Below are 20,847 nucleotides of genomic sequence, written 5' to 3' on the forward strand. Positions count from 1 at the left end.
AACAAAACAAAAAAAACCCTGGAATTTGAACAAAAAGTCTATTGAGAAAATACTTTTCCCCTTTTGTCCACATACACCTAACCTTTATAATTCTGTAAGCAACTAGAGCACAGTGAGCATCTGTAAATTCATTAGATGAAGAATATGTTAAACAATTAAGTATTAGTTTTGGCACTGTGCCATATGCAATTACGAGTATGTTTTAAGCTCCATAGTCTTGCCTTCCACCACAGAGCTGGGTAAACTCAAGCCACACTTAATGCAAAGAGTAACTAGATGTTTTCTCTCTCTAAAAAGTGTTTAAAAATTAAATAAATAGTTTCTGTACAAATAGAAAAAGATTTCCTTTTGTATACAGTTTCACTGCAATGGAAAGCATTCTATGATCATTCAGCTTTTACCCATAGTAAAAAAAACAAAACAAAAAAAAAAACAGTTTAGTAAAACTGATCTCATTAAACTGATGAAACCCCTAATTTAGACACACAAACAATGTAACCTTTGCTTATATAAATTTATCTTAAAACTGATAATCTAAAGCAATTTAAGCAAGGATTAATCTGCTTAAAGTGTACCTACATTGGCTAGTTAAGTCAGTCCACTTGCCTAGTATAAAAAAAGCCTGAGACTCATACTACTTACTGAGCAAGTACTATCAGTTCATCTTCTACCACATTAACTTTATGATCAGGATGAGTTTAGCAATACAGAGGCTTTTGTAAAAGGAAGTCATGCCTCAACAATTTATTAGAATTCTCTGAGGGGGTCAACTAGCATGTGGACAAGGGTGATTCAGCGGACAATGTACTTGGACATTCGGAAAGACTGACAAGGTCCCTCACCTATGGTTCTTAAGCAAAGCAAGCAGTCATGGGATAAGAGGGAAGGTCCTCTCATGGATCAGTAACTGGTTAAAAGACAGGAAACAAAGTGTAGGAATAAATGGTCATTTTTCACAGTGGAGGGAGGTAAACAGCAGAGTCCCCTGAGGATTTGTACTGGGATCAGTGCTATTAAACATATTCATAAACGATCTGGAAAACAGGGAGAACAGTTAGGTGGCAATCTGCAGATGACACAAAATTACTCAAGATAGCAGTCAGCTTTGGACCTAGCTAAGAGTAACAAAGGGATCTCACAAAACTAGGTGACCAGGCAACAAAATGGCAGATGAAATTCAATATGGATAAATGCAAAGTGATGCACATTAGAAAACAGTCCCAACTATACACACAAAATGATGGGATCTAAATCAGCTGTTACCACTCAAGAAAGATATTGGAATTATTGTGCATAGTTCTCTGAAAACATCTGCTCAATGTGCAGCAGCAGCCAAAAAAGCTAACAGAATGTTAGGAACCATTAAGAAAAGGATAGATAAGACAGAAAATATCATAATGCCACTATATAAATCCATGATATGCCCACTGCATCCAGTTCTGGTAGTCCCATTTAAAAAACACATTAAAAATGGAAGTAGTACAGAGAAGGGCAACAAAAATGATTAGGGGTATGGAACTGCTTCCATATGAGGAGAATTAAAAAGATTGGGACTGTTCAGCTTGGAAATGACAAAGGTCTATAAAATCATGAATGATGTGGAGAAAGTGAAAAAGGAAATGTTATTTACTCCTTCACATAACACAAGAATGCAGGTTTCACCCAATGAAATTAATAGGCAGCAGGTTTAAAAAACAAACATAGGAAGTACTTCTTCATACATCACATAGTCAACCTGTGGAACTCCTAGCCAGATGTTGTTGTGAAGGTCAAAATTATAACTGGGTTCACAAAAGAATTAAATAAATTCACAGAGGATAGGTCCCTAAACCTCCGACTGCCAGAAGCCAGGACTGGACGACAGGGGATGGATTACTTGAAAACTGCCCTGTTCTGTTCATTCCCTCTGCAGCATCTGGCACTGGCCACTGTCAGAAGACAAGATACTGGGCTAGATGAACCATTGGTCTGACCCAGTATGGCCATTCTATTGTAATGGTCTTATTATTTGTTTCCTCTGCTTTTAATCCTGGGACAGTCACATGAAAGCAAAAAATCTCTGCTCCTAAGGAGTTTATTTGCTCTTGCTTAATCTTGACCTAAGTCATTTCTGTTTGTGACATCACAACTAGTTGCTGTGATAGTGATTATAACATCAGATGATTATGACTTCAAAGTCACTATCATCTAGTATTCTAATCAAGCACCCACTTGGGATGTTGCAAATAAAAACAAACAAAAAGGAGAAGATGAACTCCAAAGGAACAAAAATTTTATTTGCATGCAATTATCCCAATTTTACAAATAAATACATCAGGCAGCAAATATAATGTAATTAGTAGAAATTTTCTAAATAGATTATTTCTCCAAGTTTGTCATGAAGATATTTAAAGAAATATGTTTATAAAGAAAGCCACCACAATGCAATTTAAAAAACACAAGCAATTCCAGTGTCAATTAAACAATAGTTTAAATACAAAAACTGAATACATTATGTACCTGTTGGATTAACATTATATGTCTGCTCGTTTTCTACTTCCATAGTTGTTTAATTGCACTTCAACTGAACTGTCTGTAAACAGAAATCTTAATGCTTTCAGGCCTAAAAAGAAAAAAAATCAACATGACACTTACCAAAAAAAATTAAATACAAGCAGTCAATGCAATTACATGGAGTACAGAAATACATTTGATTTTTCCACTGGACTGAAGTCTGAGATAGAATGTGAAGAGTACTTTCACCTAGTCAACATTCATTTTCACTCAAATTCAAGTATTATGGTTGGTGTATTTTTGTGGGGGACGGGGAGGGAAGGGAGGGTGTGTGGGTTATATTAGTATTAACTTGCTGGTACCAGTGAAAAATTCATGGGATGGTAAAAACATAACAGAGAGCACCACTTACACACAGCACAGATAAATAACAGTGCAGAACTGTGACACCAAGACTAAGGTCAAGTCTACTCTTAAAAGTTTTAAGGGTAGACTTAGGTCAGTTGGGGGGGGGGGGGGGGAGGGGGGTGATTTTTTTTTTTTTTTTAAACCAGTGTAGTTGTTAGACTGGTAAAAGCCCTAGTGGGGGCATAGTTATACTGACATAAAAGTGACAGATTCCAGTATAATAATTCCCCTTCCCATGTAGGACTATCTATGTGGGTATAAAGCACCTTTATTACAACATACATGCATCCACACTACGCGAGTTGTACTGCTTTAACTATGCCACTATAGTTAAAGCGTTATAACTTTCTAGTCTAGACAAGCCTTACCATGCATTGTAATTTATTGCCTCCCAGCCCAACATAGATCGAGCCTATATAAAATTTATTCTACACAAGTACACACACTTGTGAAGCTCTCACCTCTGCGTTCTCTCATGAGTGTTCTGATTGCTCTTTTTTTGTGTGTGTATTCTGTTAGCAGAGAGCCAAGGTGAACAAGTTCCCTCATTCTAGAGAGATTCCTGTTATTTTCTTCTCCTCCCTTCCCATTCCCTTTCCTGCTGCTTTATAAACAGCTGAATAATGAGATTTTGAAAGAGAAGGCATCACCTATCTCCCCTTTTCTTAAAAGATTTCAGCCAGTAAGACTACAATACGCAAGTGAATCAGGTCGGCAGTACACAAAGATATACTGGCTATTGTCATTTATTGCACTAATTTTTACCTGCAAAGTTTTCATGAATCACTTTGTAGTCTAGTGAATGTTATTGATATATGTAGTTCTCCCATGAGATTTCAATGGCTCTTCTCTTCTCCCCTTTCCACCTGGTGCTGCCCTGCAAACAGTTTATTGTTGAGTGGCAAGTTTGTGACATTAGATGACATCAACCCTCCCCACTTTTCTCCTCCGGTTCGAAGGTTCTCAAACCGGGGGGCAGAGTGTATTCGGACGGGGGGGCATAAGAAGCTTTGGGGGGAGGGGAGGAAGGGAGAGAGAACCAAAAACCTTACTGTGCACATTTTACCCGCCGCCATGAATAACTAGCCAAGCTGATCACTCCAGACAGATCAGGTCCTCAGCTGGCACTGTGCATTGAACTCGGGATGGCACTGTGCATTTGGATGGATTTCTGATAAGCTTGCAAACCATTATACAAAGTCGTTGCCACCTGTACGTTAATCCGTTTGCTACGACACGGTGTGCATATTTAATTGCAAGCATCGATCACCAAGGCAGTTTTGCTTTTGCTCTTATTACAATGGATCATGGGCTCTGTTTCAATCAATGCCTTGCTGCTTTTCATATTTAGTGAGAGTTGCATGTTGGTTTTTCTTTTTCAGTATATGTAGTTGTGTGGCGGCGGAGGGGGCATAAACTTATTTGATCACCCTTCTTTGTGTCTGGAGTAATTTGAGAAACACTGCGTCTAGTTCACTTGCCTGGTACAGACTTATTGAGTACAGTGATGAATCATCAGTGATTGAAGATGCAAAACTTGCCTTTTTTACAGTGATTTCTGTGTATAATCCAATTTTCTCATGTCAGACCCCAATTTCAAACAATTAACCTTGAGTAAAGAAGTGTCCTCTCCCCTATGCCATCCAATACTTCATTTAAGTGTCTTTCTTTCAGAATTACCTCAATCATTCAGTTCTCGAGCGTTCTGAAGCACTCTTATTATGTTAAGAGTGTTCTCTTGTACTGCTCACACAGGAAGGGGAAATGAGATCAACTGACTAGTTTAAAAGGTTAATTTTCTTCATTCTAGTAGAATGTTCCATTACAGATGTGTTCTCCTTTAAAACAAAAGGAAAGTACAGTGATTGTGCAGTAATAAAGAGCCTGTATAGAATACTAGAACTAGGAAAAATATTTTCAACATTTATTATAAACAGCAACTACCAAAGAGGAGGACTTTTTTCCCCATACAGGACTTCCCACAAATCTACTTGAGACTGCCTTCCATTTAGAAAGTTTGAAAGGACACTTGTCTAACATTTCTTGGGGATCATCCCCCTCAGGTTCAGAAGATCATCACTACAGACACTGTTGACATGGGTGCCAGCACCTCATCTTTACAGCTCACAGATTCACACTAATCAGGGGGCTGCACTCTCAGTCCAGAGATGCATAAACTTTACACTTCCAGACTAAATATATTAACATAAATTCTTAGGTTCCAAAGTCAGAAGGGACCACTGTGCCCATCTAATTTTACCTCCTGCATAATATATGCCACAGAATGTCTCCAAAATCCTTCCTAGAACAGCGTATGTTTTAGTAAAATATCCCGCCTTGATTTAAAAATTATCAGTAATGGAGAATCCACCATGATCCTTGGTAAACTATTCCAGTGGTTAATTATTCTCACTGTTGAACACCTTATTTCCAGTCTGATGGCTTGTCTTAATGTACAGCACTACAATGGTGAAGTTACACTTGGTACAGCTGTGCCACTGTAGCACTTTAGTGAAGATGCTACTATGCCAAGGGGAGAGCTTCTACACTTTATCTACACGAGGGGCTAGGTCGGTATAACTATGTTGTTCAGGGGAGTGGATTTTTCACACCCTTGAGTGACGCAGTTATACCCATATAGGTCTGTAGTGTAGACCTGGCCTGAATTGGTTAACGTCAATTTCCAGCTACTGGATTGTTTTATCTTTCTCTGTTAGATTGAAGAATTCATTATCAAATATTTATTCCCTATACAGGTAATTACATACTAATCAAGTTACCCATTCATTTTTTCTTTGTTAAGCTAAACCAGTGGTTCCCAACCTGTGGCCCGTGGTCTCTTTCAAAGTGGCCCACCACTCCCCTCCCGCTGGCTACGAAGGGAGTTGCTGCCTAAGGATCCAGGCAGAGGAGGGCTATAGGACAGGTGCAAGCTCCTTGCTGAAGCCAAGGGGATGAGAGAGCAGTGCTTCCCTCCCCCTGGCTGTAGCAGGGAGCATGGCAAAGTGCTCTGCCTATGTCCATAGGCACCAGTGTCCCTGCTGGAGCCAGAGGGAGGGGAGCACTGATCTCCCGTCCTCCTGGCTACAGAAAGGAGCCGCTGCCTAGTGACCCAGGTGGCGTACACGGGGCTATAGGACACATGTGGTTTCCCTGCTGCAGCCAGGGGACAGAAGATCAGTGAGGAGGCAGCCTCCTCGCTGAACTCCTTCCATCTTGCTGCAGTGGTGGTGGGGTTTACTATGAAATCCAGATTGCTCTGAATCAACGACTGTCTTCTTCATTGTTTAACACGCCTCCAATTTTGGGGTTATCTGCTAACTTTATCAATGATGACTTCTTTCTTACAGGTCACTGATAGGTTAAATAGTGTAGGGCCAAGAACTGATCCCTGCAAGATCTCACTGGAAACACACCTGCTCAATGATAATCTCCCATTTACAATTACATTGAGACCTATCAGCGATCTTTTAATCCAGCTATGGTGTACCACGTTAATTTTATATTGTTCTAGGGGTTTGTTTTTTTTAAATCAAAATGTCGTGTGGCACCAAGTCAAACACCTTATAGAAATCTAAATATATCACAATCAACCAAACTTTTAATCTCATTTTAAAAAATGACATCAAGTTAGATCCGGTCAAAGTATCTTCCATAAACCCATGTTGGTTTGCATTAATTATATTACACTCCTTTAATTCTTGATTAATCAAATCTCATATCAACCGTTTCATTATCTTGCCTGAGGTTGATGTCAGGCTGACAGATCTATAAATTACCGGGATCATCCTGTTTTCCATTTTTAAAAACTGGCACAACATCTTTTGGAACTTCCCAGGGCGTCAAGACTTATTAAAAATCTACATTAGCAGTCCAGAGAACTCTTCAGCCAACTCTTTTAAAGCTTTTGGATGCAAGTTATCTGGATCTGCTGATTTTAAAATGTCTAACTTTAGTACTTCTGATTAACATAATCCAGAGATACCAGTGAAATGGAAAGAGTTATCATCACCATATGATGAGAGTGCATCATCTGTTTTTTCCCCAAGTACAGAACAAATATTTATTACACTTCTGCATTTCCTGCATTATTATTGCTAATTATAGCACTTCCATCTAGTAATGGACCAATGCCATTGTCAGGAGTCTCATTGTTCCTAATATAATCATAATAATCTATATAATTATTCTCCTTCACAATGCTGACCATAGATTTTTCCTTGTTCCCCTTGGTTTCCCTTACCAATTTTCTACAATTCCTAACTTCTGATTTATATTCATTACTATCAACTTCCCCTTTCTTCTACTTGTTGTATATATTTTTTTAAATACTCCTTTCACTACCCCTCTAAACCAGGTATTGTTTTTTTAAACCTGTATGGCTGAAGCGGCTTGCTTAAACTTTGTAATGCTAGTATTCAACATCGGATTTAGGATGACTTCACGTTTCCTAACTAAAAACTTTTATTAGTAATCTACTACAGTGTAAGATCTGAAAATCTGCACAAACAGCATATTGGCATTATCATATAATAAATACAGGCCAGTCTAGAGACAAAATGAAGTACTCCTATTTTGCTCAAACTAATTTTCTAAATCTTCACATAATGAAAAATAATTTGTCATTGTATTAAAAAAAGTTTTCAAAGTTACACACGCATTCACACAGAGGACAAGAGTTTTGTGCCTCACAGCAAATCCAGAGTTTGACTATATATCCTGTAAAATACATACACAAACACACGCATGCACATATAAAACTTGGTGTTAATTTTTTTAAGCAAACCTCAAAGGGCTTTGCAAAGAAGGTTAGTATCATTATCCTCATTTTACAGATAGGGAAACTGAGGTACAGATGATGTAACTTGCCCAAAGTCACCCAGTAGGCCACTGGCAGAACCCAGATCTCCAGCATCCCCAATTCAGGGCTCTAACAACTAGACCACACTGCCTTAGCCAAATATACAAGTAAATATTGTTTTCTCTATTTTATAGACGAGGAATTGAGGAACAGAGTGATTAATTTAATTTGCTCAAGGACGTCTGTGGCAGATCTGGGTATTGAACCCACATGTTTTGCATCTTAGTCCAATTATTTAATCACAATACCCCCCTCTCAGCTGACTCTGAATTTGCATTTGTGTGTGCAAGTTGTGGTAACATACTTTGAAGTGTTACCAGCCCTCACTGATCAATGATAAAAATACTTACTTGCATTCCCACTTCCCTCTACCATGCATGCAGATACTTACTTTCTTTTTTTAGTGAAGTTATGGCCACAAATTGACTTTTTGGGGTGGGGGGTTAGGTATACCACATGGATCTTACATATTGGTGAGCAACAGCAATTGAGGGAGAATGACTGTTAATGCGTTTAACAAAAACATTTTTTAGTATTATTGGCATTCAAATTGAAACAGATACCTGAAAAAAAAAAATCAAGCTTTGTTTTTTTCTTCTTTGTGCAATCTCCATCAACAAAACAAATTCTCAGATAAAAATTAAAAAATTTATTGATGATGCGAAATAAAATCCAGGTCTCACTTCCACAGTAGTCTGTTCCACAGCAATGATACTTGGTTTTAACCAGTAGAGTAAGCATCTATGACTATTAAGACAAAGAGAGCGCCAACAGCAAGATGCTATTTTTCCAGTGTCACTTACTGAAAACACACTTAAGGAAACAAAACAGATTGAACATTAAATTGATAACACTTACAGGCACACCACAGGTTCATAGAGCATTTACAAGAGGAGATCCGTAGGGCAGAGTTGTTAAAATGAACAAAGAAACGCACATCAACATTATATAATTACTAAGTTAATGGCCTATTACTTAAACTATGAAGTGGTTCAACAGGGTTACATCTGCATATTCATACTCGTAAGACCGATGCCACCTTAGCCCTGCAAAGTGAACTCTCACATTCCAACATATTAATTTATGTTTGAGGCTAGCCTCAAAACATTCTCAAAATGGGGACTTGCTTGATGCTTAGGAGACTGCTGAAGACAAGCTGTACAGCTTCTTACTGTGGTACTGACTTCCTCAGAGCCAGAGTCCTGCAGTGTGGAAGTACTTGCACTGGTTTGTTCCAGTAGAACAGAGTATCATCCAACACCAACACGTCAGCAGATATCTGCTCAGTACCATGTTTCTTCAACTATACGGGCAACTTCCAGCATCAATGATAAGTTCCTTAAAAGTCCAAATCATCCTCAGCAACAATAACACTCTAAAAATGGAACATGAGGCCTCGACATCCAGAGAAGATTAGGTCATGGACCCTGGATCCAAACAGCACAGATTTACTCACTGTCCAGGTCATTCCTGATTGATGTATCTGAAGCCAAACTGGCTTACTTTGTCCCTTCATTGGGCCAGACAGCCATTACACTAGTGGACCCAAGGACTGAGCTTTTAAAATCTCCTTGGAGAGGCAGCTAACGCTATTGTTTAATTAATTTTTATTATGTATATTATAGTAGCAGCAATGAACTTCAATAAAGGACCAAGGATTCATTGTGTTAGACTCTATGAAAAAATAGGAGTCCCTGCCCCAGAGAGATCACAAACTACATGTATACAAGACATTACAGGTGGATGTAATGTCCAAAAAAAGATTCAAACTTAGGAATTTGCAGAATGCTGTAGAATGCTGCAATGACTTTAAAAGCTTTGCTGGGATGAGGGTTTCCTTTCCCTCCCTTCAAGTCCATTATTTCCCTCATCTCTGATGGACAAGGAGCTTTTCTAGATCATTCAGTTGTGCACATTTCAATGATACACTTCTATTTATGTAGGTATTTACACTGCACTCATTAGCAGGGTACATACCTCATGATCACCTGCATCCAAGTGGTCCCATTAGTAGATCAACATAAGCAACCAATGTGTCCAGGCCAAGAATTTGCAGTGATGTTAGACAAGGAACCAGGCTTCAGAAAACTATAAAAATCTCTAGATTGAAAATCTTCTCTGAACATGCTTGGTATAGCGATCACTTAGAAAACTGTATTCCTCCCCGCCTCCAAATTCAAGCAAAGGTACTAATTTTTAATGCCATATCCTAAACTTCAGTCATTTTGCAGCAGCCACAGCTAAAAGCAACCAAAGAAACGTTGTTTAAACTTTCCAGGGTTTTTTCTCCCTTTGAGCAGAGACCAAGCATGAAAATTTCCAGCCTAAAATGTGAACATTTCAAGGCTGTGGGCTTGTGAAAACAGTTACGGCAGAAATTGTGTGTGGCCATGTGCTCACTGTAGTACTGTAAAAAGATTACTTTCCATCTGATGTTTACACATACATACACTTTTATAGCACAGAATGCTCTATATAAATGCCAGGTGCTAGTTACATATAAAAAAGTGTATAAACAGCCTAAAATGTTCATTATTCAAAAGAAGACTGCAAGTGTTACAATTAAACACCAATCCACCTCCAACCAAAGTCTTCACCAGCACTTTCAAGTATCCGAAATAACAACGGAAGTCGCTTTAATACAGATGTGGCTAGTTAGTTTTGTTTTTAAAAGGTAAAGCAAGCAGCCAGCTCAGCCTTTACAAGAATTGAAAGTGACTGGCAGGTTGGTGGGGTCAAAACATAAACCCTTGCCAAGTTCTCAACCCTTCTAAAACTATAACCCAACACCTCTCCTAGACAGAGGCGAGCCAGTCACCAACTCAATCCCAGGGCTGCCTGGGGGCACGTGGCTGTCATCACATCCTCACCCAGCCCGCCTGGGGAGCAGGCCCAGGGAGACAAGGGGGGGAGAGGCGCTGGGGGGATACAAGTGACTGTATCTGGAGGATGAGACCACTGGCTCCAGCACGGTTCGGAGCCTTTTTCCTTTTAGGAGTATTTTAAATGGGGGGGAGGGAGAACCCTGAAATAAAAAGGCCCCCTCACCCCACCACCTTCCCCCCTCCCAGCTGGGAGGGACCCCACACCACTCCCTGGTGTGTGTATGTGTGTGGGGGGGGGAAGGAGTTCCTGAGGGGGGCTGGGAAGGAGCCCACACACCCACCGGACCGGGAGGGGCGCGTGGAGCCCAGAACACCCCCGCCTCAGCGAGCCCAGGGACTTCGGGGGGGGGGAGCCCACGTTCCCCGCCTGAGGACGCCCCCCCCTCCACACACACACACACACACACACACACACACACACACACGTCCCCACTCCCGGGCGGTGGGAAGAAACTCCCCGGAGCCGAGGTCGAGGTTCTCGTTACCGTAGGCAGCGGTTCCCGGGGCTGCCTCGTCCGCTCCGCGCCCCGCCGCGCTCTGCCCCCTCCTTCCTGCGCTCTCGCTCACCTGCCGCCCCTGTTTGTTTTTGTTTTGTTCTGCCCAGCGACACGGGAACGAGCGGCCGCCGCGGATTGGTCGGCTCGCCTCACCCGCCGCAGCCAATCAGAGGGCGAGGAGGGGGTGGGCCGGGGCCGGATTAAGGGAAGGCGTGTGTGTATGTGTGTGTGTGTGTGTAGTCAACCGGCAAGGGGGGAGGGCGGCCCTGTCCTCGCGGAAGGGGTGGGCGTGTCCAGCTGGGAACGGGAAGGGATAGGAAGGAATCATGGGCGGGTCACGTCACCCCGTTGCCCGGGGAGAGGAGGGGGGAGGAGCGAATAAACTCCCCAGGCCTGTTAAAAGGAGACAGAAAGGGCGGATGGGGGTCTCTGCTGCCCGTAGGGCCCTATCCAGTGATGGGGTGGGGACCCCAGGTGCTAGAATGAGGAGGCATTGGGGTTTGGGACTCCAGTTGCCTCTGCAGGTTCTGTCGCCAGGCACCGCGTATGGGCCTGGTCTAAACTGGTGCATAGGGTAGCGGGAGTTTATGGTGCTGGTGGCCGAAAGCCCACTGGTTCTGCCACCCTCACACCCCTTTGGAAGGACATTGATCACCCCCGTCAGGCAGCAATTGCTGGTTTGTTCACCCACCCTCTGTAAAACTCATGGGGGCCAATGTACTCACCAGAGGCGGAGACCAGGGCAGTTGCCTTCCCAAAGAGCCTGATTAATCATGGTTGAATACTGGGATCTAAAATGGAGGAATAATTATTCTTCTTCAGCCCCATAAATGTTTGTGGCCCATGGCACAGAGGCCATGCCATCTAACACACGTAGGAGGGCTGTCTCTAAGATACAAAAAAAGGGACATCTGGGATGATGCTGAGCCAAAAACAAAACCTAAACCGCAAGCAGTGTCTATTGTGCATGGTACAGATTTCACAGGACCCCTATCTCAAAAAAGGGACAATCCTGGGAAAACCTGGATAGGTAGCAACCCTAAATATATGCAAGAAAAAACTCAGGTCAAGAGGGTGCAGAGAAGGTGTTGAGGTCAATGGAAGTCATCAAACACACCATTTCTCAGTATAAATGCGAGAAAATGTAATATAACACTTAGTGAAGAAGGCTTAGGGAAAGGCCCCTACTGTTAAGAAGGGAGTCAAATAAAAACCAGCATGATACTATGAGATTATATCACAATGAGATAATGCATCATAATAATGCATCCTTGATGAAAAGTTCCAGAGGGGTAGCCGTGTTAGTCTGTATACAGCAAAAACAAGTCGGAGAGCACTTCAATCTCCCAGGACACTCTGTAGCTCACTTGAAAGCTGCCATACTTCTACAAAAAAACTTCAAAAACAGACTTCAGAGAGAACTCATATGCTGGAACTCATATGCAAACTTGACATAATCAAACTGGATCTGAATAGGGACTTGGAATGGTTATCTCATTACAAGAAGTAATTGTCACTGTTCACACATTCTCACCTTCTAATCAATGGTTGTGAATAGGCCTCATCTACTCTAACTGAATGGACTTTGCTAACCCCTTCCCTCCCCCCCCCCCCCCCTGCCATTGTTGTTCCTTACCCTTGGATGTATATATATACCCCTTATCTGATTTCTATTTCTTGCATCTGACGAAGTGGGTTGCAGCCCACAAAAGCTTATGCCTACAGAAATTTAATTTGTTAGTCTTTAAAGTGCTACAAGACTTGTTTTTTTATAATGCATCCTATGTTCTTTCCCCGCATCTCCAGTGTAGCCCTGCAGGATACCAGACAGATCTGCTTAACACAGGACATACTTGCAAGAATAAAGGTGGCTTTCAGGCAGCCTATGTAATCTATGCAGCTGCATAGTGCACTATACTTCCAGGGGCTCTCTATCATATATGCATACTCAACCCACTAGGCAAAGCCTGGGTCCCATGCAGGTTAAATCACTGATTCCCCACCTACCACCCCATTGAGGGTTGTGATAGACATTCAGTTCTCTTAATGCCCTCATTTACTTGTAAAGTTGTACTTTAACATAATCTCATGATTTCCCAGCCCATTTAAAAAGATTATTACAGTCACCCTAATACTTTAAACTAGAGAGGTGCATATACCTCAGACCAATTTAGATTAGTTTAGGCTGCTGAGCCCAAAGTGTGAGAAAGTGAACACACTTTGAGCAGACAGGCAGGAAGTGGCTGGGGCTGTAGTCTGTCATATGTAAACAGGGTATATAAGGAACTCAAAAATAGGTCCCATGTGGTTTAAATCACAAGACCTACCAAGAAAGGCTGCCATTGCAATAGCAGCATGCTCCTGCTGTGTTTGCCTACAGTGAGGAAATAGATAAGCTTGAGATTTTCATTTTGGCTACAGCTCAACGCCCACCCCCAATATTTTCTCATTGGCAAATGACCAATAATAAATGGAAATAAATTAAATACCTTTGAGAGTTTTTTAAATCAGGAAAATAATATATTCCTCGTCTTTAAGTGACTCCAGACTAGACTAGGGCAAAAACTGCCCTTTTTGCAATTTGCCTTTGCAAGATCCATCTTCCTCTTCCTCCTCTATTACGGTCAGTGTTTTGTCCAGAATTGCAGCACTGAACACGTTGAGATTCTGACAGCAGGTCTGAGATATCTCACCAAAGACTGAAGTGAGGCAGATATAAGTCCTATACTTGAGGTGAAGGAGGGAGGCAGTAATGTGGGAGATAACCCAGCAGACAGATCCCTTCTAGCCCTGAAATTATGTGTCTAGCACACACAATGCACATTCAGCAAAAATGAAACAAACATGTGCATTGGAATGTTATGAGACATCTCTAACCAATTCAGTTTTGCTTTTATTGATCCCTCTTGTTTTAAGATGTTTGCTGCAAAATGGATTTATTCACCTACTGGCAACTCCTCAGTTAATACTACACAACTTTACTGTGTATAGCATTCCCACTGGAGTCAATGGGAGTTTGGCTGAAGTTAAGTGAGGAGGGTTAGATTCTAATAATAAGGAATTACAGAGGAGAAGGTTTTTGCCAAAGACACCCAATAAACCTTTGCACCAATTCCCACTGCACCCTTTGACGTGCTGTGAAAATTGCAGAAGAGTTTCTGGGATGCTATTTAGGACTGAAGCACTTGCGAATAGCCAAAGGTAGGGTCACTAGTCACAATAGGATGAGAACCCTGATGTTGTCCTGGGTATTTCCATGAGATAAAAAGCATTTTTTCTTGCTGAATATCGCTACACATGGCTTTGATATCAACCATCATAAATCTCAACTCAACTGGAGCACATGCACTTACAGACATATAGATGCTGCAAATACATCCAATATTTAGCAAAAACAACTGAATACACACACAAATACCTAGCCCGCAACCAATTTGATATATTTCCTCCCATCTCTGTAACTACCAGGACTAATATTGCACGGGAAATACTCTAACAAATCATAGCTAAAATAAACAGCATTTTCATTTTTTCCCGTTTTATAATTCAGTTAGAATTAAGTTACCCAAAGTCACTTGGAAATAATCCTTTCTAAATGGTTTCTGCTGGCTCCTTGATTCAGATGCAAAGTGTCTGAGCTGAGTTGCCTTGGCCTGGGTGTTTTAAAACTCGAACATTGATTGCTGCTGCTGCTTTATTAACCTGGATTCTTGATAATGATGATGGCTCCAACCATGGAATTGCCAGTTGGTTCTCCAAGTAATTACTAGTCCCCTTGATGATGTTCTGGAGTCAGAGGCAGTTCATAGATTCATTTTGGAGATTAAGCTCTGGCAAACAAGTCTTTCTAGTCTTTGCTTTTCACTAGATTCTCATTCTCTCTCTCTCTCTCTCTCTCATAGTTTTCAGAATCCACTACTTTTCTGGCATGTTCAACTTTCTTGCTGGTCCTGTCCATACATAGAGAATTACCCAGAGTTTCCCCAAACAATTTGAATAGCTCTTCCCCCAGGACAGGGAATGCCCTGTTATTCCGCCAGGGATCTGTAAACAATTTGTATAGACACAGTCTGCTTTTAAAACATACCTACAGAGGCCAGTTTGAGGTTGATACAAGGGTCTGAGTGTTTCCTCAAGGTGTCTTTTTATTTAATATTAAATGTTCTTGAATCCTACGTGTATCTTAGCTATTGTGATTCACCCAGTTCCAGCAAAAATCTAACACGAGAGACCATTCAAAACAAAATTGAATTGGCTAGAGACATCTCATAGCATTCCAATGCACATAGTGGTTTCATTTTCTCAACAATATTTTTTATTCATTAAATCATTTAAAAAAGCAGCACATGTGATCCAGACACCTCAATGGTTCTGTTTGATCATAGTACAGCCTGTGGAGACTGGAGTCTAGGTTAGAGTATAAATTTCAACAGTCAATAGAAACAACAAAAAACAACAGGTTCTGCCAAACATAATCCCATATATCTTGTGGTTTTGATTTATGTTCTTATATACACATTCATTCTCCATCCTTTGTGTTGGCATTTGGGTGCCATAATAAAATTAGATGCACACATAGCAATGATACTTGAGTTACAAACAATCTAATCGCACTTTGGCTAGTGATGGCTACAGGTTGAAAGGTTTAGCTGGGGCTCTAAGATGCCTTAGCTTTGTTTGTGCTCAATAATTAGGGTCATTTTGAAATTTCCCCATGGTTCTCTGCAGTGGCTGCCAAACGGGAAACATTGTTACTGCCTCTTTGGCGCCCTACTAGAATGTGCACATTTGTGGAGTGAACGTGAGCTAGATGTTAAAGCAGGTGTTCTGATGGTCAGGAACTATGAGTATTATTATCAGCTCCACCACTGACTATGTGAATTTGAAGGAATTGCTTAACCTTTCCATGCCTCAGTTTCCGCAGCTATAAAATGTCTTCTCTGTCTTCTCAACTTCCTGCTCCCTATGGCTTAGAACAGCCTTCCATGCCCCATACTCTATGTTACACCCCTATGGCTCACTACATGCTTAAAACTGGTGTTTTGTTGGGTTTTTTTGTTTGTTTGTTTACTTTCCGAGAATTTTCCTAACTTGATTTACTCAAAAAGCATATCAACACTGTACCTTGTATCGGAACAAAAGAAGCCCAAATTTGAGATATTTGAAATACAGACCCAGATCTAAAAGTTTTTCATTTCAAGCCTATCTCTAATTAGTGCTTTCTTCCTGTGTACTGTATATGTTTAAATTAGCTTATAAGCTCGTTGCAGCAAAACCCCAGTCTGTGTGTTTTGTACGGTATCATGTACAAATAATATATAGGGCTATATGAATACTATAATAAATAATAATAATACATTTAATGTTCAGCCAGCTGGATTTCTAAGTTGGTGGCATCACATTTTGGAAAAAATCTGGTGAAATGGAAACACTCATACTGTTCCACTGCTGGTGGAGGGAAATTTATTTAAGGTATAGGTATATTTTTAAATTTAAAAGAAATCATAGAACAAGCTCTGGGCATGCTTTATATACAGTAATAACCTTTCCAGACAGTAATAACCATTCCAGACATGTCTCTTTTGTATTATAATTGTCATTTTATCTGTTCATTCTTGCCGTAACAACAGCAGAACTCATCTGAAAAGGCCTTTTTTTAGAGAGGGCTCCACATACTATAAGATATATAGGAAAAATCAAGTGAGCTGATTAGACTATAAAGAATTCCAAATAGTGAATTCCGTCAAAAGCCAATACCAGTGGCACAAAACATTGTCTTTGTCTCATGATTTTTGTGCTTTTCCACTAGATTATTGCAGGAGAAGATTTTAGGGAGTTATTTATAATTATTAGTTGAGCTATATCATAATAAATAATAATAATGTGATTAGCTGAGGACCTGTGATATGACAGGGTGTGTAATCAATAAATCATGTCAATTGTAGCTGTTTTGCACAGAAGATCATACATACTTCTTCATTTCTATGGACAGCTATTGCATAATGACACCAGCTTGTAAATCATGAGATTTTTTTCAAAATAATAATAGATTTGGGGTTCTTTTTATTTACCACCTGAATTATTAATCTTTAGGATGCACTCCAGCCATACTTTCAAACTTTTCTCTGCAATCAGAAGATCTAGAAACTTCCTTTTTAAAATGGATGCTGAGTCTCTTGCCATTATTTGACTACAGAGTTTTGTTGACAAAACAGTGGAGGTGTACACACTAGAATGCTCCTTCTGCTGACAAAACTCTCCTGTCTTGCCGACAAAATAAAACCACCTTGATGAGAGGCCTAGCGCTTTTTGTGGCAAAATTATATCGACAGTCTCAGTGTAGACACTGCACTTGGTTATGTTGCCATAAACTGTCTCTAGGAGGTATCCCACAATGCCCTTCCTGACTGCTCTGGTCAGCAGTTCGAACTCTACTGCTCTGCACCCAGGTACACGGGCATCGGCTGCTCCTTTAAAGGCCCGGGAATTTTTAAATGCCACTTCCTGTTTGCTTGGCATGGAGAGCTCACATCATATCTTCCCAGCTGACCATGCAGCACGCATCCCAGGCTCCACGCAGCAAATGATCGCTCTCTTGGAGCACACCGGAGTTGTTGGATTTGCTGAGTATATGGGGAGTGGAGGCTGCGCAGTCCCAGCTCCACTCCAACCATAGGAACTTCGATATTTATGGTCAGATTTCTCGTGGCATGTTGGAAAAGGGCTACAAATGGGTCATGCATCAGTGCCATGCAAAGACAAAGGAGCTGACGCAAGTGTACCAAAAGGTAAGGGAGTCAAACTGTTGTTCCAGTGCTGTGCCAAAGACATTGCCACTTCTATAAGGAGCTGGACGCCATTTTTGTTGGCAACCCCACCTCCATCGCCCGGAGCGCCCTGGAGATTTCAGTGGAGCTGGTGACAGCGGACAGCAGACTCAACCCTGAGGACGAAGTCGTAGACGAGGAGGTCGAGTTAAAAGACAAGATGGAACAGGCGACAGGGTCGTCCATTACTGTGGTGAGCCTGGACCTCTTTTTGACCCAGGAGGATTTGAGCCAGTCCCAGCCTCTGTCTCTCTGGCGCGCTTGATGCAGGAGAGGGGAGCTCTGGTAAGTGATCTTTTTGAGTTGATGCTGCTCAGTTATATGAAGTAGAGCTGTCCTTTGCTGTGTTATATTCTAGCAGTGGGTGAAGGGATAGAAATGCACAAGACTAGCTGTGTTTCTGTGTGCTTCACATTCCCTTGTGCGGCAAGTGGACTAACATTTAGAACTGCATTTCTAAGCTCCTGGCAGGCCCAGACTTTTCACCCTGGCTGTAGCAATACTGTAAAAGCAGCACTTTGAAGAGTACTGTAAGGGTATGGAGCAAGAGGAGGAGGAGTGGGAAATTAATTAAACAGGATTTTTTGCCTACAAAGGATACTTTCAAGGTTGGTCTTCCAGCTAGGCCAACATCATTCCATCAGTTTTAAAGCAGAAATCCCCACTGAAATCCAGTAGTCCTGCCAGGATGCTGATAGCCTGATGCATCTCTTAGCCCTCTGCTATAACAAAGACTTTTCTGTGGACACATGGGGCCAGATTCTGGCACCAGCTACGGCCCCTTTACACCACTCCTATCACATAGAGAGATTATAAAGGGACTGGCCTGGCTTTCTGGAGAATTCCCCAGCCTAGCACACCTGGCCCACCCCAGCAGCCTCTGGATTAGGAGTACAACCAAGGTTTGGCAGGGGCATGTCATCACCAGCGGTGGCTATAGTCAGGGGTGGATTTAGGGACAGGTGTCCCAGGCGACTGCCTGAGGTACTAGGCTTGGAGGGCACCGGGCTCGGGGTGCTGTTTTTGTTGTTAGCGGCGAAAAGGAAAATAGAATGTTTGAAATCAAATGTTTCAGGTATGCCATATGTGGATTAATTTTCCACTAACTTCCTAGAAGGTTCTGGACCTTTGTAGAATCTCGTGGAACCTTCCAGACTTTTTGAGAACTACATTTTCCTCGAACCTCCTAGAATGTTATCAGCCAGGCCCTCCTGGGTATATAAGGGGTGGTGTGTCGCCAGTCAGTCAATGAGATATAAGAAGGAACTGAAGTGAAGTGAGAGCCCAGCTGCGATATTGTGAACCTTGTTTTATGGGGTAATTGTGAAAGTGTACTTACAGTACTTACATTTTAAGACTTGAAGAGTGTAAGTAGCAACTAATAAAGGACATATTGAATGAGATGCCAGAGACATCTATCAAACCCCTATCTACGCAACAATGTAAAAGAAACACTGTTACTTCTTTTGCCATGCTTAACACATAACGTTGGATGACTTTCTGAGACTGTGGAATATAGACTTTTGCTCTCCCTAATGCTGTCTGTTTTCCCCCATAGAAAATAAAAAGTTGCCCCCGAAGAAGCCTTCTGGAGCTCAGTATGGGAAGCAAAAAGCTCTATTGCAATCTAAGTTTGCAGCAAGGGGCGAATTTGATGGGAAAATATCTGAACCACCGTTACAGATCCTAGCGTGCAAATGTATTATCTTATATGCCAGGGATAAATCATGCATGCAAATCATGCATCAGGGTCGTGAAATGCAAATGCAATAAAAAATAAGGTATTCAAAAGTTTAACCAATCGAGGGGAAATGGGGTGCCGAAGACGCTCCTCGTCTGGGGTGCCATTTGGTCTAGGGCTGGCCCTGGCTACAGCGCTCTGCTTTCCAGTCACCCTGAGCTGTGGAGCAGCCCATAGACAATGCAAGGCTGCTGGAAGTTAGAGCAGTTCTTGGGGCTGTGCTGACGCTCAGAGTAGATCAGAATCTGCACTCTCTGGGCTGCACCTCCTAAAGTTGGCCCTGCACTCCAGTCACACAACACTGATGCAAAAAATAAACCAGTATTAATAACTTAAGGGGTGTGGTCTAGCGTTTAGGGCTTCGAGTCAGCAGTTCTGGGCTTTGTTCACACCTCTCCCACTGAGTGTGTGACCTCAGGCAAGTCACTTTGCCTCTTTCCCTCCTTGCCCCACTCTGCTAAATGTGGATGATGATAATATACCTTGCATGATGCCCTGCGGCTAAATTAGCTTATGCTTGCAGAGTGCTTTGAAATCCTTGGATGAGAAGGTGCTGGATAATTGCAAAGTATTATTAATAATGCTAATAGTTTACACCATTATACAGTGCCTTTCATCCCCAAGAATCCTGGAGTGCTGCAGAAGCTACATAGAATCATAGAAGATTAGGGTTGGAAGGGACCTCAGGAGGTCATCTAGTCCAACCCCCTGCTCAAAGCAGGACCAACCCCAACTAAACCATCCCAGGCAGGTCTTCGTCAAGCCGGGTCTTAAAAACCTCTCAGGATGGAGATTCCACCACCTCCCAAGGTAACCCATTCCAGTGCTTCACCACCTTCCTAGTGAAAAAGGTTTTCCTAATAGTCAACCGAGATGTCCCCCACTCCAGCTTGAGACCATTGCTTCTTGTTCTGTCATCTGCCAGCACCGAAAACAGTCTAGCTCTATCCTCCCAGAAATCCCCCTTCAGGAGTTGAAGGCCGCTATCAAATCCCCCCTCACTCTTCTCTTCTGCAGACTAAACTTAAGGATTTGCTGTACCTTAAAGTCTTTAAACCATGATTTGAGGACTTTAATAACTCAGTCATAGGTCAGGAGTTTATTACATGAGTGGATGGGTGAGGTTCTGTGGCCT

General features: G+C 41.7%; 1 protein-coding gene across 5 annotated transcripts in view; it reads right to left on the reverse strand.

Annotated features, from left to right (window-relative positions):
- PDCD4 (programmed cell death 4) overlaps nt 1-11,253 on the reverse strand; it is a 36,501-nt gene extending 25,248 nt beyond the window's left edge. Inside the window, exons 1-5 of one of the 5 annotated variants that reach the window (XM_067537241.1) lie at nt 9,740-9,990; nt 8,326-8,509; nt 4,582-4,739; nt 3,667-3,778; nt 2,500-2,602 (exon numbers count right to left, since the gene is read on the reverse strand). In XM_067537241.1, coding sequence (XP_067393342.1) covers nt 2,500-2,542 — 43 coding nt within the window. In that variant the 5' untranslated portion in view covers nt 2,543-2,602; nt 3,667-3,778; nt 4,582-4,739; nt 8,326-8,509; nt 9,740-9,990. Of the gene's footprint in view, nt 1-2,499; nt 2,603-3,666; nt 3,779-4,581; nt 4,740-8,325; nt 9,991-11,132 lie in introns of those variants that run through there. The other 4 variants (XM_067537240.1, XM_067537237.1, XM_067537238.1 and 1 more) reach the window with 4 other exon arrangements.
- Between the last annotated feature and the right edge of the window lie 9,594 nt (nt 11,254-20,847).

The sequence above is a fragment of the Emydura macquarii genome, unplaced genomic scaffold (genome assembly GCF_026122565.2).
Source record: "Emydura macquarii macquarii isolate MOO-44397 ecotype Brisbane River unplaced genomic scaffold, CSIRO-AGI_Emac_v2 contig_3692, whole genome shotgun sequence".
NCBI lineage: Eukaryota > Metazoa > Chordata > Testudines > Chelidae > Emydura > Emydura macquarii.